The sequence below is a fragment of the Bos indicus genome, chromosome 1, assembly GCF_029378745.1.
Source record: "Bos indicus isolate NIAB-ARS_2022 breed Sahiwal x Tharparkar chromosome 1, NIAB-ARS_B.indTharparkar_mat_pri_1.0, whole genome shotgun sequence".
Lineage (NCBI taxonomy): Eukaryota > Metazoa > Chordata > Mammalia > Artiodactyla > Bovidae > Bos > Bos indicus.
In genome coordinates this window covers 57,464,119-57,481,263 of record NC_091760.1, presented here as the reverse complement: position 1 = coordinate 57,481,263, position 17,145 = coordinate 57,464,119, and the positions used below count along the sequence as shown (strand labels likewise).

At 37.8% G+C, this 17,145-nt stretch overlaps 1 protein-coding gene across 1 annotated transcript; it reads right to left on the bottom strand.

Annotated features, from left to right (window-relative positions):
* Window positions 1-285: 285 nt before the first annotated feature.
* Window positions 286-13,408, bottom strand: ABHD10 (abhydrolase domain containing 10, depalmitoylase). Its single transcript, XM_019978615.2, has 5 exons — window positions 13,237-13,408; window positions 10,584-10,767; window positions 6,729-6,840; window positions 6,192-6,329; window positions 286-1,107 (listed from the first exon to the last, which is right to left on the bottom strand). Exons 1-5 carry the CDS (start codon window positions 13,376-13,378, stop codon window positions 763-765), a joined length of 921 nt encoding a protein of 306 aa, XP_019834174.2. The 5' UTR covers window positions 13,379-13,408; the 3' UTR covers window positions 286-762.
* Between the last annotated feature and the right edge of the window lie 3,737 nt (window positions 13,409-17,145).

The following is a 17,145-nucleotide window of genomic DNA, read 5'->3' as shown; positions in this document are numbered from 1 at the left end:
GAAGATGATATGGTTGGATGGCATCACCAACTCAATGGACATGAATTTGAGCAAACTCTGGGAAACAGTAAAGGAAAGGGAAGCCTGGTATGCTACAGTCAGTGGGGCTGCAAAGAGTCGGACACAACTTAGCGATTGTACAACAACATCATTGCTTAAAGATGAAATCCCCCCCACTTAACTATATGACATATTAGCCAAAAGTTTAAAATGATACATATCCTTTATATATCTATAAAGTTTTGAGCCCTTAAAAAAGAATAACCTTGATTTTAAGTTCAAATATAACATGCAAAAGACATGAACTTTATTATGCTTCATACATTTCTCTAGTCATTTCAGATTTCAATAAATGTGTTCCTATATTTTGTGAACTGCATTTTAAAATCAGAGATAATTTTACAAATCTTCATATACAATGATACCAAATAAAAAACAAATTAAGCTTTATTAGCAAATCTAAGTAAGAGCTGGCATAGTTAACATAAGCATTCAGAAGGTAAACATTTCTTGAATAAAAAAATAGGAAATATTTTAATGAAAAAAATCAGGGATTGAGGAGGGAGAACATTTTTCAAACAGCAGCTGGCACTTTCTTCACAATTTGTATCACTTGTGAAAATACATCATTAGATAAATACTCACATGATATTTACAAAGTAGAGAGAAGAGGAAAAACCTTCTAAGTATCAAGGTCTTTCATCTGTTACTCTCTTCCATCTTCTGGATCCATTACTTTGCATACCAACTAAAGTTGTGATTCTAGTGAACTATGGTTGAAAGCTTATCAATTAAGTCATCAATAGTGTAAACCAGAAGTTGAATGTCTGCTTTTTCCTTCATTCGGTGATCACTATTCTTTCGGAGGATGACATCTACATCTGTGCTAACTACTCGGTCAGCGACCTGCACAGACGTGTGCCACGGTACAATATCATCCTTCATGCCGTGGAGCAATCTTATGGGACACTTCACAGGAATAGGACTATGTAACAAGCAGTGGTGCTCAGCTTCTTTAATGACACTGTACTGAATGCGATAAACTCCTTCTTCACTGTATTTTGATGGCATGGGCCACACACCTTTCATCTCTATTTCCTTTTTTGTCTGTTGGAACAAATGAAAATAAAAGTATTTATGCAACATTAATACATGCAATAGTCTTAAACAATCTAAGGAAAGTGGTCTTTGAAGAAGAGGCAAAGAGATAACAAAAATATAACAATGATAATTATCAGTAATTAAATACCAGTATTTTCCACATAGTATCTCACAGGATCCTGATAATAATTTTGTTATTATTTCAATTTTACAAAAGAAGATATTAGAGTACACAGCTTTAAAGTTGAAAGGCAGTAACTGCTGTGGCTAGGATTCAAACTTAGATTTAACTAACTGTATTATATAACATCTTAAATCAGGCATTGTTTCATCCCAGTTCAAAGGGAAAATGAGGAGAAAAATACAATAATTTCTTAGAATCAGTACAGGTAGCATTCATATTATATCAAATCAAATCTTAGGAATAAAAACTGTTTAGATTTAAAAATCATGAAACTAAAAGTGTGATTAGTGGAAGTTACTAAAATGGGGTGAGATGGGGGAAAGGGAAAAGAATGGAGTATACTGCTAAAAATGAAAAATAAGACAGTGGTTATTCTGGGGCAACAATACATGCCCAATTTTAGGCTGAATGTAAAAAAAATAGTTTTTGCCTTTCAGAGTTCTATGGAATGAGAAGAAAACTGTCTGTTGTTCTGGATGACAAAGAATTCTTGCAAATATCTCCTGAAAACTGAGCAATGGTATCAGTTCTACCTTTAAAACAAAATGCTGGGTATTCTTTGATTCTTGAAGAATCTCTATTTTTGAGACCATAATTTGTCTTAAACGTTTTTTCTACTTAAAGTAACATATATTCATTATTGAAAACATGGAAAATATAAAAAGCATAAGAAGAAATAAATTATCAATAGTCCTATCTCATGGATATAACAACCAACCATTAATATTCTGGCTTCTTTCCTTCTAGTATTTCTATATGTGCTTGGTTTTAGATATACCATATGTAAAACACTTAGCTATTACAATTTATATATAGTTTTCAGTGCTTATCTATTTAATATATATATATTTCTGAGTTTTAAAAGATTAGATTAAAAGTTTTTAAAGACTGGATAACTGTCTACCACAATGCATACAAGATAATTAATTCAACCATTTCCATATTGCTGAGTACTTCTAGGAACATCTTTGAACATAAAGGGTTATATGTATATAATAAATTCTTTGGAAAGATTATCACAGCTTGAATTAGTAAATCAAGACGTAAATAGCTTTAAGCCTCTTGCAAGCACATAATATGAAGGGAATTTCTGTCTAGAAAAAAACAGGTGGATGGCTTATCAAAAATACAGAAAAATACAAGGAAAGAAAAGCTACATACAATGTATTTAAAAAATCTGTATTTAAATTTTCAATAAAAATACTGTACTTCCACATTTAAAACTATTCACTTATTACAAATTCAGAGGCAAAAAAGAATTTAAACAGTAAAATATATATGATGTTATCTATATGTATTTAGGTATTTTAAAAAATTCCAAAAATATTTCAGTGAAAAAGCTGTATGTCTGAAAGCTAGACTTCTGAATATCTATAGCCAAATGATTTAAAATAGAGTAAAAAACTATAACGTATATTAATATCATGGGGTGCTCTGCATTAAAGCAACATATGAACCAAGTATTTAAAGCAAAAAAATGATATTCAGTTGTCCTCAAACTACTTATGACTGTTCCTGAATTTGTAACTTCAGTAGTTAGAACTATGTTCCATTGATTATTAGAGAGGGGCAACTATACTAATTACCAACACATAATAATAGTTGCATTTTAAGCATTGCTGCTTCCCAACTAGCTCTGTTACCTGCTACTGAGGTGAACGAATATTGTTCATTTGAAGAACAGACTTAACTGTACAAAGTCTTGTATGTCCCAAAGCCTCAAAAACAAAAACTACAGGAATATTAAAAACAGCTTTATTCAAAGAAAAGGTACAATATTCATAATTCTTACACCAAAAGAAACTAGGAAGGCAATGTGTGAAACTTGGATTCCAACAACTGTGCATCCTGTCTGATGCCCTCTAGTGTCCACAGAGAAATCTGTGTGCAGGTCAAGAAGAAACAGTTAAACGGGACATGGAACAACAGACTGGTTCCAAATCAGGAAAGGAGTACTTCAAGGCTGTATACTGTCACCTTGCTTATTTAACTTATATGCAGAGTACATCATGCAAAATGTCAGGCTGGATGAGGCACAGGTTGGAATCAAGATTGCCAGGAGAAATATCAATAACCATAGATATGCAAATGACACTGCCTTTATGGTAGAAAGTGAAGAACTAAAGAGCCTCTTGATTAAAGTGAAAGAGGAGAGTGAAAAAGCTGGCTTAAAACTCAACATTCAGAAAACTAAGATCATGGCATCTGGTCCCATCACTTCATGGCAAATAGATGGGAAACAATGGAAACTGACAGACTATTTTTTGGGGCTCCAAAATCACTGCACATGGTGACTGCAGTCATGAAATTAAAAGATACTTGCTCCTTGGAAGAAAAGCTATGACCAACCTAGACAGCATATTAAAAAGCAGAGATATTACTTTACCAACAAAGGTTCATCTAGTCAAAGCTATGGCTTTTCCAGTAGTCATGTATGGATGTGAGAGATGGACTATAAAGAAAGCTGAGCACTAAAGAATTGATGTTTTTGAACTGTGGTGTTAGAGAAGACTCTTGAAGAATCCCTTGGACTGCAAGGAGATCCAACCAGTCCATCCTAAAGGAAATCAGTCCTGAATATTCATTGGAAGGATTGATGCTGAAGCTGAAGCTCCAATACTTTGGCCACCTGATGCAAAGAACTGACTCACTGGAAAAGACCCTGATGCTTTGAAGACTGAAGGCGGGAAGAGAAGAGGATGACAGAGGATGAGATGGTTGGATGGCATCACTGACTCGATGGACATGAGTTTCAGTAAGCTCTGGGAGTTTGTGATGGACAGGGAAGCCTGGCGTGCTGCAGTCCATGGGGTCGCAAAAAGTCGGACAAGACTGAGTGACTGAACTGAACTGCAGTATCCGCAGAAGGAGACAATGATTAGGGTTAGAGGTAAATCAAATTCCCACACAAACAATGAATAATGCTGGGTCTTAACATTTCCAGGACTAAAGAAGACAGTAAAAACCTCTAGGTCTATTCCCTTGACACTGAGCACTAGCTGTTTCTGTGGAGAAGAGAGAGAGATCCTAGTGTCTGGGCCCTTCCTTACGCATGTTTTTAAGTTTAAAGGGCTCAACATTTTAAGAATTCTTCGCTGGTATGATTTAGGATTAGCAAAGAATTACCCTGATTTGCAGGACATAGATCTTCTCAATTACGGGCTATCTATCATATCTTCCCTCTGAGTGATGGATGTACACACATAAAGAGAAATGTACATAGATCTTGTCATTTCCCAATAACCCCCCAAAACTGTGTAATCAACACCTTTCTAACAGGCCATCTTCTTGAAATAATTTCCCACCATGAGAAGCAGAGTAAGGGGTTCAAGGTTTAGATGCAGAGGATACAATGGCAGGAAAATTTAGCAGCATGAGGACATTAAGCATCTATGTATGAGAAACAAGAAAGTAAAAAAAAAAAATCTCAGAAATAGGTAAGTGCAAAGATGATCAGCTTCGTAATTTTAGCCCTGACCAGAAATCATATGAAGAACCTGACTTTGCAGACAATGTCATTTCTTACGGAGCTGGGAAGAACAATGTGAACTAAGAATAAACTTAGAACAGATAGTATATGGCACTGAATTCAATGCAGAACTTGAGGCAAAAGTCAATGATATTCTACTCTTCAACACTAAATATGCTTTTTCCTTCTTTTTCTTTTCTTCCTCCTCCTTATTCCCTGCTCTCTACAGCAGTGGTTCTCAAACTTCACCTGGGGCCTTGTTAAAACGACTGGGCCATACTCCCAGTTTCTGATTCAGTGGGTCTGGTGAAGTTCAAGAATACACATTTCTATTAATACAAGTTCTCAGGTGATGCTGTTACTGCTGGCCTAGGGACTACACGTTTTGAACCATGGCTCCAGACTGTTTCTTTCTGCTAGGATTAGTCCCATAGATGAAATTTAGATCCCAAGGGAAAATATGCCCAAGGAGAACTCAACTGATTTCCAAACAAAAAAATAACACACACATAAAGAAACAGCTATTACCCACCACTTTTTTTATCCTTGCAGACAACAAAAGTGCTTAAACATACATTCAAGAGCAAAGTATAATAAACCAATTACCTTTCCAGTCATCTCAGAAACCTTATTCTATCATGATTTGCGGAAGAACATGCTACTGATGAAAAGCACCTTTTTTTTTTTTTTAAAGGTGAAAATTAGAAGTAGAAAAAGAATGCCAAGTTAGTGTCTAAGCCAGGAATGGCAAATCTTATCTCCTGTGTGTGACGGACAGCGTGTGCTTGGAGAGCTCTGCTAAGAAAGAATCTGAGGCTTTAAGGCTTAAACTTTCATAACTGATTAGCTGGTTTAACATGGTTATAGAATAGATATTAATAATATTACCCATAGGCCACAAAATAAGACTAAGAGGTGCACAAAGAGGTCACAACGTATGATCCAAATAAATAAACGTGGTTAATAGCATGTTGCTAAAACAAAAGTTTAAAGTATGATTTCATTTATGTGATGCGATGATTTGAAGGGACTGTGAAAAAATAGAAAATCTTAAACAGGAGACCAAATAGTTAAAAGGGGCTTCCCTGGTGGCTCAACTGGTAAAGAATCTGCCTGCAATGCGGGAGACCTGGGTTCAGTCCCTGGGTTGGGAAGATCTCCTGGAGAAGGGACCAGCTACCCACTCCGGTATTCTGACCTGGAGAATTCCATGGACTGTATAGTCCAGGGGGTCGCAAAGAGTTGGACACGACTGAGTGACTCTCACTCACTCAAATAGTTAAATGAAAAAAAAGAAATGGTAAACAAAAAGTCAGTTAAGACAAAAGATAGAGCCAGCATAACAAGTCGAAGGACAGATGACACACGCATAAAATTCAGAGAAAGAGGGAGCAGAAGAACAACAGGAGGGATACACGGAGGTTGCCTGGGACTTACCTCAATAGGAAGCTGATTAAATTGTGTCACCAGGCCATCTACAGCTGTCGCTACGCCAACCAGAGCAACAACCTTTTGTGGCCGTGCGATTGCAGCATGAAACATAAGCCACCCACCGAGGCTGGATCCAACCAGTATCTAAAAACAAAAGCACGTTGTTTTGAAGAGGAATTTCTTTTTCTTTTTGGTAAGGGAGGGACTAATTTCATAGAACATATGTATTTTCTGCCTTTATATCCACTGGCTCCCAGACTTTTAATATTTGGCACAAAGTAAAATTAAGACTGATTACTTTTTATTAAAGTATCAGGTCTATAATAGAGAGTAAATTAGACAAAATTTGTAAAACGAAAAGTAAAATGCTACTTACGTTTTAGGAGAAAGTGAAAATGATAGAACTGATTGATTTGACATTAAAATATAAAAATTGATTGTTAGACATTTAAAATATTAAATATTTGCATCTAATGAAATAGCTCCAATACCATGAGGTTATAGTCCACAACAATTATCATGATATTTAACAAAAACAGTCACCTGTGGTCCTTCAGCCAAGTCATCAATTATAGAAAGAACATCTTTTCTCCACTTTCCCACTGTGCATTCTTCTAAGTTACCATCTGAATTTCCAACTCCTGAGTAATCAAACCTGGAGAAAGAGAAAACATATTTGTATCTAGATATCTAGTATTTGCTTCCCTAATTTCTAAGGAAGATAGCACATTAATAACAATGCCTCAACTCTATTAAAATAAAAGTGAAGTCAGTATGTATTTCAGCAAATCTTATTGGCTTAACCTCCAAATACCTCCCACAGTCACTCGCTTTCTCACCTCCTCCACTGTGCCAGCCTGGTCCAAGTCACTATTCTCTCTCGACTGAACTAATGCAAGAGTCTCCTAGTAAATCTCCATTTTCATTTTTCACCCTCACAGTCTATTCCCCACTCAGTAGTCAGTGATCCTTTAAAAAAAACAAAAACAAAAAAACAAAAACAAAAAAAGATCATGTCCTGCACATACCCTTCAAAGGTTTTGTATAATCTTTAAGTAAAATCCAAAGTCCTTACCATCTTCTAGCCCCTAACTACCTCTCTGATCTCATTCTTCCATTTCTCTCTCCCTCCCAACTGTATCCTCATTTTTCTTTTTCAAGTTAATGGAATACACCATCCACATTCCTGACTCAAGGGTTTTACATCAGCTTCTCCTTCCCTGTGGACGACTCTACCTGAGACATTCACTCAGACTGCTCCCTCACTTCAGTCGGGTTCCAGTGTTACATCTCCAGAAGCATTCTCTGACCGTTCAACCTAAAGCTGTGCCTCTTTCATCATTCTCCAGTTCCTTACTCTGTTTTATTCTCTTTACAGCAAATACTGCTACCTGACAATATGTGTCCATTGGATTACTGGTTTGTGGCCTGTCTCCCACACTAGAATGGTATGTAGGAACAGTAGAATGGTGTAACATAATTTCTTAGAGATAAGAGATTTAAAAGTAGAGGAAGAAATTAAAATTTTAAGTATGAAGTGATGTGGTTTTGGATTCTTGGGAAATAGGATAACAAGGCAGAAGCTGAAGTCTAAGTTACAGTTATTATTTCTTCTCAAATCCAAAGGATATATATAGGAGACAGACCAGGGAGAACGGGGGAGAAAAACCCAATTCTCCTTTATCTTCCTCTGTGGGTAAAGATGTCTCTACTTGCTATATTGTTTACAGGGGCCCTCCAAGTATATGGTAAAGATGCAAAACACATGTCAGTTGTGTCCAACTCTTTGTGACCCTGTGGACTGTAGCCCTCCAGGCTTCTCTGTCCATGGGGATTCTCTAGGCAAGAACATTGGGGTGGGTTGCCATGCCCTTCTCTAAAACACATGTACAGGGCCTTCAAAAAGGTAAATACAAGCATTCAGTGATAGTAATGGGTAACAAATAAAAAATACAGTTCATTCTTGCTGAACCCTAACCAAGTGACAAAGATTTGGCAATTTACAACTTTTAATCACAGTAAGGCAATTCTGTCCTAGCAGCCTCAATATTCTCAAGTCTAAATACATTTTAAATTTCCCAAATCTAAAATTTTAAATTTTATTAGAAATCATGAGAGGAGATGAGTCCTAAAGCCATGTGTCATATTCCTGAGCTCTGACTCAATCTTAATATCCTGGATGGTGGCAGGATATTAAGAAACCATTTTCACCAAACCATAAGTACTGTTCTTGTATACTATACAAAACTAACCATTTCTTCATTCAAGATTTAAGTTTTACAGACAGAATCACAAGAAAGTAAACTGAGAAACTGGGAGTATAAATAGAAGATAAAATCTCTTTTCCAATCTTTATGTACTACATTGGCAGGCGGGTTCTTTACCACTAGTGCCACCTGGGAATCCCTTAAAACAAGTTAAAGGGCAATTAATTGCTAATAGTGATTAGATAGCAATGAAGTTTGATAAAAGCATATAAAAAGGAGCCTGATCAAATAAAAAATTGTAATGAATGGCTATACTGTATAAAGGTGTATAAATATACATTTAGGTTACATTTTAATATAGTACCACATATTCCTTTGGATAAAAGGAATAAGACTAAATTCATATAATTGTCTATATACACTGTATTTTCATCATGATTACTAAATATACCCTTAAAAAGAAAATTTATTTCATATGCATCTAAAATGCAGAAAACTCCCTCATACATCTTATAGGCAGACAGGAACTGGCTATAGCTCTTACAGTCTCAATTTAAATTAGGAACTGATAAAATGAGGATTTCTTGAGTTAAATTCTTTTGGGGACAAAGGAGAATGATGGCAATTTTTCTGATATCATCATGTCTTGCTCAAGATAGTCCTCCTTGGACTTCTCTTCCTTCTTACCTACATCCTAACTATTTCTCAGTGTTCCCTTAGAGTTTTTTTCTATCCACTTCAACCACTATTTTTCTCTCAATATATACAGTTAAGTAGCATGCTCTTTGACATAATCAAATTTTGATGAATATTTCTGCCTAATTTCCCATATGTATTTTATCTTGCATTCCTCCACCCTGATTAAAAGATCCTTACAGGCAATGACCATATTTTAAAACTCTTTGTATATTTTACAGCACCATTGTAGGGTTAGAAGGTCTACTTGTAAAAAAATACTCCAGTCTTAAGGATAACAGTCAATTTGGAACATTTTTAAGAGTTCTGAGCATGAAAATGAAATAATTCAGTTAATTTGATAAAAGGAGTAAGACTAAATTCATATAATTGGCATAATTTCTGCTAATATACTGAGTAGATAAAAGTTATTTTTAAGTAGTAAAAGTTTTTTATTTTTATTTCTAATTACTTATTTTATTTCCGAAAGTTGTATTTTCTAGACCTATTGAGTGAATGATAGTGAAACTCTTCTAAAACTACATAAATAGATTTTTAGGTTGCTAGTGCTAGAAATGAATTCAGAAATTATCTTTCATCCAATCTCCTCCTTTTTATGATGAAGGAAACAGGTCCAGCATTTATTAACTGACTCATCTTGTCACAGCTAATGTTAGCATTAATTCTAGAGTCCATGTTTCTTGAATTTCAGGCCAGTGCTCTTTTTACTAACCCATACTATCTCTTCTGGCAAATCAGGCACTAAATAAATGACTGCTCTAAGTAAACAACCCTAATAACAGTGAAACATTATTTTAGTAAAATAATTATCAGTATGAAATATTAAGAATTGTAAAATCAAGTAGTAAACAACACATACCCTTATTTATGCTTATAAAAACATATTCAGGCTACAGAAGTGAGAGGAAAGAGGAAATTCAGTGAAAATGTGAATTACACAATATTAATTTTACAGTACTTTTAAACACAGATGCTATTTTAAACTACATATTTTGAAAGTAATGAAATAAACAGTGGTTAAATAACAGTGGTCCTCAAGTCCTCAAAGGAAAACCACACCATAAGAGATGACAAGAAAGCCAGCTAGTATACTGGTTTGCTGTCATGTTAGAATGTTGTTTCTAAAGAGCTTAAGTTACCACTAGTTTCCCTGTCTGCCAGCATCATCAGCGTGGCACGAAGACCAGATGGGAGGGAGGTTCACAAGGGAGGGGACATACTTATACCTATGGTTGATTCATGTTGATATATGGCAGAAACCAACATTTTATTGTAAAGCAATTATCTTCCAGTTAAAAATTAAAAAAAAAAAAAAAAAACTATTAAAGATTGCATTTTACATGAACCCTAAATCACAAGATTAAAGTTTACAGACCAATAAAATAAACTAATCTATAAAAATGCTGGCATATATTTCAGTTGGTTAGAGCAGAAGTAATTCTTGACTGCCAAGGTAAATGGTAGTAATATTTTCTTTGAAATGTGTTATTCCTACCTTATATAGGCGTGACCTAGAGATTTGCAAAACTCCTCAATCGCCAATGCTTTTGTACCATTCATATTAGAAATATAGCCAGGGATGAAGATAATTCCTGGACTTTTGCCTTTTAGCCTTTTGTAAGCCAGGTTTGGGAGGTCTGGTCGACTAAGGAAAGAGATTGAAGTCTTGTGTCTGCAAGCTAAACAAAGCACACAAAACATAAAGTTTGCAAATACAGTTTTTGGAAAACCATACATATTTTCAATCTTAACTTTCTTAACTCATCAAATTGATAGCAAATACTATTTCCATTTCATAGAAAAAAAATAGAGACGAAGTATTAAAGTCACAAGTCCGTGCCTATCTTTAAAAATCATGTCACAATTGATCTTCTCTGAGCAAGGTTCAATCATGATTCTTTCAAAATACATAACAAGGAAATTTTAAGGCCACTAAAGACAGAGTGACTTGTCAAAATGTTTTCCTGTTGCTGTTATATCATCTGTCCCAAACAGTATCAATCAACATTCATATTTACCTACACTAGTTTTAAGCCTTTTCTTGGGAGATGTTAGTCTTCTTTGAAATTTTTTTTTAATGTCTGAGGGGTTTCACATCCTCTACTTTTTGGTGGGGAGGGAGAGAAGTTTGGTCTGATGTTGGGAAACTGAATCAAAGATAGAGGTGCTGGCCCCTCTTATTACTTATTCTTCCTCCACCCATAAAGTCTTGGGTCATGGTAATAGTCAGTCATGGTTCTCTATCTGCTGAGGTGGGTTTGTGAACAGTTTCTTTACAAATAACCTTGAATAAATGTAAATACCATTTTTGGAAAAAGATTTCTCATAGGACTCCCAATCACTGTGTTTTATTTGTTGGTTTGGCTTTCTTGAAAGGTGAACACAAATCTGAATGCAAGTAAAAAGGCACAATGCGCAACCCTTATAATGTTATTCCAGTCCATTATCTTTCAAGTTCTTTCCCCACCCGACAGTAAGGTCAACGGGTGCTTGTGCTCAGTGACCTCCAACTCTCTGCAACCCCATGGATTGTAGCCCACCAGGTTCCTCTGGCCATGGAATTTTCCACCAAGAATACTGGAGTGGGTTGCCATTTCCTCCTCCAGGGGATCTTCCTTACCCAGGGACTGAACCCATCTCTTGCATCTCCTGAATGGGCAGGCGGATTCTTTACACTGTGACCACCTGGGAAGCCATAAAGTCAATACTTGCTCTTAAAAAATGTAGAACGATGTTTAAAAACAAAAAGTCATTTATAATCCCATTTTCTCCCTCCAGAGAAATCAGATTTGTGTATTCCCTTAACAGTCTTTTTCTGGACTAAAGAAATCTCTTTTTTATTCCTTGAAACCTTTATCTATTGTGGATAATTAAAACTTTACAGTTTCTTCCATATGAGCTAATAAAGTTTTCCTCATTTTGGATGTGAGAAGTTGATTTTTTAAACACTGAACTGAAGGCGTTAAAGCTATCCCTTTTACACATAGGCTTGCTTCAGAGTTTCAACGCATAGTGAAATATGCCAAATTTAAAACTTTTAGTGAAAATCAAGGTAAACAAGAGCCAGTTATGTAGACCGACAGATTGTAGCAGCAAAAATGTTCTTTACCCATTTCTTTAGCACTCAAAAACTCCTTATCCTCTTTTCCATATTACTTTCCCATGGGAAATTTTCCATGAGACCATCACAATTTATTTAATCTTGATGAGTTATAAATGGTCTTAACATAATATCCATAAATGACCTTTGTACTATAAGAACTAGCTCAAAATCTGAGGCATATATCTTCAGTGAAACTACTAAACAGTGAAAGAGAATTATAGTTACTGAAATGACATACTATACTTTGCTAGAGGGACATATATAACAGCCTTTTGGTTGTGAACAATTAAATTGACTATATACTTAAAAATTTTAACTCAAAACAAAGGGTATTTACAAAGACAGTCCCCATTTCAAGCACCATGCATCTGAAAGCTGGGGGCAAGGGTATGAACCTCAAAATAAAAAGACATAATTCAGGAAGGCAGGTATATATATGGGGGAGTGGAGATGTGACGGAGAAGAATCAAGCACAAAGAAATATTCAGGGGCTTTAATTTTTGTCCAAATTCTAACTTCCTTTGTAGAGTAATGGCTATGGTTTTTTCTGGGCTGGAATCCTGGCGGCCAGGTTAGGGCGGGAAGACCCAAAACAACCAAAAAAAGGAAAAGTTTACACTTTTACAAAGAACAGGTAAAACCTTCCTGTAAAATCGCTCAAGAGAGAGCAGGTCTAAGCAACTAACAGTCACGATCTGTAAACCTCTTGGAACGTGCACAGAAAAGATAAAAGCAATTAATAATCAAACACATTAAATGCACATCTGAATTTTTCCTAGTCTTGGGCGCTTAACACAGGGGAGGTGGGCAGAGAGAATCCTTGAACTACAGAGCATAAAGCCAACCACTGCCCTAGCTGTCAGGATACCCCGGGGCCTGGCAGAGCTCTCTCACTACCTTCATCAGAATTGTTAAAAAGAACTGGGGTACTGAGAACCTGGAAAAAGGATTTCTGAATGGAGCGCCAAAAACGCAAGGGACAGGAACCGCCGAAATCCGCTATGTTCGAAAGAACGCGTCTTACTCCAGTCTTTCGGACACTGACCTCGGAGCCACTGTGGCGCCCGCTCGGTCTTCCGTGCAAGTAATGTGCTGAGACCATGGTGGAAGCCGAAAGTGACTGCCGCCAAGCCCCACCTGCGACAAGGTACCCAAGCGGCCACGGCCGCCAGGCCCACCCCCGCCATCTTCCCAGCAGCCCCTGCGCCCTGCGCCCGCCTACTGAGATGCGCACTGCGCCCAGAAACCAAGGTGCGCATGCGCGGCTGGCTGGAAGCAGCAAATAAACAGCCCTGGCCAGAGTTTCCACCCCCAGAGAGCGCACATGCGCAGAGTGTCGTCGCTCTTACAGCGTTTTTCTGCTGGGCTATATGCTGTGGGGAGGTTTCAGTTCAGTTAAGTCACTCAGTCGTCTCCGACTCTTTGCGACCCCATGGAGCATGCCAGGCTCTACTGACCATCACCAACTCCCAGAGCTAGCTCAAATTCATGTCCATCGAGTTGGTGATGCCATCCAGCCATCTCATCCTCTGTTGTCCCCTTCTCGTGCCTTGAATGTTTCCCAGCATCAGGGTCTTTTCCAAGGAGTCAGTTCCTGTTTGGCCTATGACAGTTTGGGATGTTTTGAGCATACTTGGTAGCCTGCTTTCTAGATCAGTGGATACTCCAGAACTGGAAGCAAGGAGAGGAACCGCATGCAACATTCCTAGACAGGAAAACAAACATCTGGTCATCCCGAGACACGAGGGAACTGAAACATAAAGTGTTAAGCTTGCTGCGTTGCAAGTCGTTCTCACTCCTAATACTGAGTAGGTTAACAGGCCCGAAGGCCAGGGGTCTCCAAATGGAGGGAAGAGGGTGCAAGTGTCAGACATTATATATCTCCCTCTTAAGAGGCAGGAGAAACAAACCACTAGTGTTATATTTTTTCCCCTTCTCTATACAAATTTTAAGAGGTTTCTTTTAAAATTCTGTGTTGCCATGACGACACCTGGTTCCACCTGAACTTAACATTTCTCAAACCTTGAGCTAATCAATGTTTTTCTTATGGAAATGTTTGTCTTAAGCTATGTTAATTAACTATGTATTTGGACTCTGTCTTCAAGTCCATTCCACCTAAGACTCAGAACGCACTTGACAAACCTGTATGTTTTACTCATGTGAATATTCTCTTAAGCTATGTTAATGAGACTGTATTTGCTTGGAAACCAGCCTTTCTGCAAGATTCACGTCAATCATTTTATGACCCGGAACAATTCTCCTTGTACTGATGTTATCTCAAAATGCATGTAGTGGGTGAGGGACCTGGTGCCAGTCTCTGAATTTTGAGAATTTCCTTTCTCTAATTCAGCTCAGTCACTCAGTTGGGTCGGACTCTTTGTGACCCCATGGACTGTAGTACGCCAGGCTTCCCTGTCCATCACAAACTCCCAGAGTTTACTCAAACTCATATCCATCGAGTTGGTGATGCCATCCAACCATCTCATCCTCTGTCGTCCCCTTCTCCTCCCGCCTTCAGTCTTTCCCATCATCAGGGTTTTTTTTTTCCCCAATGAGTCAGTTCGTCACATCAGGTGGTCAAACTATTGGAGTTTCAGCTTCAGCATCATTCCTTCCAATGAATACTCAGGACTGATTTCCTTTAGGATGGACTGGATGGATCTCCTTGCAGTCCAAGGGATTCTTCAAGAATCTTTTCCAACACCACAGTTCAAAAACATCAATTCTTTGGCACTCAGCTTTCTTTATAGTCCAATTTTCACATCCATACATGACTCCTAGAAACACCATAGCTTTGACTAGACGGTCCTTTGTTGGCAATGTCTCTGCTGTCTAGGTTGGTCATAATTTTTCTTCACAGGAGCAAGTGTCTTTTAATTTTATGGCTGAGTCACCATCTGCAGTGATTTTGGAGCCCCCCCCACCCCACCCCCCCAAAAAAAATCTGTCACTGTTTCCATCCTTTCCCCATCTATTTGCCATGAAGTGGTGGGACCAGGTGCCATGATCTTAGTTTTCTGAATGTTGAGCTTTAAGCCAACTTTTTCACTCTCCTCTTTCACTTTCATCAAGAGGCTCTTTAGTTTTTCTTCATTTTCTGCCATAAGGGTGGTATTATCTGCATATCTGAGGTTATTGATATATCTACTGGCACTCTTGATTCCAGCCTGTGCTTCATCCAGGCTGAATGATGTACTCTGCATATAAGTTAAATAAGCAGGGTGACAATATACAGCCTTGATGTACTCCTTTTCTTATTTGGGACCAGTCTGTTGTTTCATGTCCATTTCTAACTGTTGTTTCCTGACCTGCATACAGATTTCTCAAGAGGCAGGTTAGGTGGTCTGGTATTCCCATATCTTAAAGAATTTTCCACAGTTTGTTGTGATCCACACAGTCAAAGGCTTTGCCATAGTCAATAAAGCAGAAATAGATGTTTTTCTGGAACTCTCTTGCTTTTTCGATGATCCAAGGAATGTTGACAGTTTGATCTCTGGTTCCTCTGCCTTTTCTAAAACCAGCTTGAACATCTGGAAGTTCATGGTTCACGTACTGTTGAATCCTGGCTTAGAGAATTTTGAGCATTACTAGCGTGTGAGATGCATGCAACTGTGTGGTAGTTTGAGCATTCTTTGGCATTGCCTTACTTTGGGATTGGAATGAAAACTGACCTTTCCAGTCCTGTGGCCACTGCTGAGTTTTCCAAATTTGCTGGCATATTGAGTGCAGCACTTTCGCAGCATCACCTTTTAGGATTTGAAATAGCTCAACTGGAATTCCGTCACCTCCACTAGCTTTGTTCGTAGTGATACTTCCTAAGGCACACCAGACTTCACATTCCAAGATGTCTGGCTCTAGGTGAGTGATCAAACCATCGTGATTATCCAGGTCATGAAGATCTTTTTTGTATAGTTCTTCTGTGTATTCTTGCCACCTCTTCTTAATATCTTCTGCTTCTGTTAGGTCCATACCATTTCTGTCCTCTATTGTGCATTTCATCTTTGCATGAAATGTTCCCTTGGTATCTCTAATTTTCTTATAGAGATCTCTAGTCTTTCCCATTCTATTGTTTTCCTCTATTTCTTTGCATTGATTCCTGAGGAAGGCTTTCTTATCTCTCCTTGCTATTCTTTGGAACTCTGCATTCAAATGGGTATATCGTTCCTTTGCCTTTAGCTTCTCTTCTTTTCTCAGCTATTTGTAAGGCCTCCTCAGACAAACCTTTTGCCTTTTTGCATTTCTTTTTGGGGGGGATGATCTTGATCCCTACCTCCTGTACAATGTCACGAACCTCTGTCCATAGTTCTTCAGGCACCCTATCAGATCTAATCCCTTGAATCTATTTCTCACTTCCACTGTATAATCACAAGGGATTTGATTTAGGTCATACCTGAATGGTCTAGTGGTTTTCCCTACTTTCTTCAATATAAGGAATTTGGCAATAAGAAGTTCATGATCTGAGCCACAGTCAGCTCCTGGTCTTGTTTTTGCTGACTGTATAGAGCTTCTCCATCTTTGGCTGCAAAGGATATAATCGATCTGATTTTGTTATTGACCATCTGGTGATGTCCATGTGTAGAGTCTTCTCTTGTGTTGTTGGAAGAGGATGTTTGCTAATACCAGTGCATTATCTTGGGAAAATTCTCTTAGCCTTTGCACTGCTTCATTCTGTACTCCAAGGCCAGATTTGCCTGTTCAGTCAATTCAGTTCAGTTCAGTCGCTCAGTCGTGTCCGACTCTTTGCGACCCCATGAATCGGAGCACCCCAGGCCTCCCTGTCCATCACCAACTCTCAGAGTCTACCCAAACCCATGTCCATCAAGTCGGTGATGCCATCCAGCCATCTCATCCTCTGTCATCCCCTTTTCCTCCTGCCCCCAATCCCTTGCAGCATCAGAGTCTTTTCCAACTCCAGGCCAAATTTGTCTGTTACTCTTGACTTCTTACTTTTGCA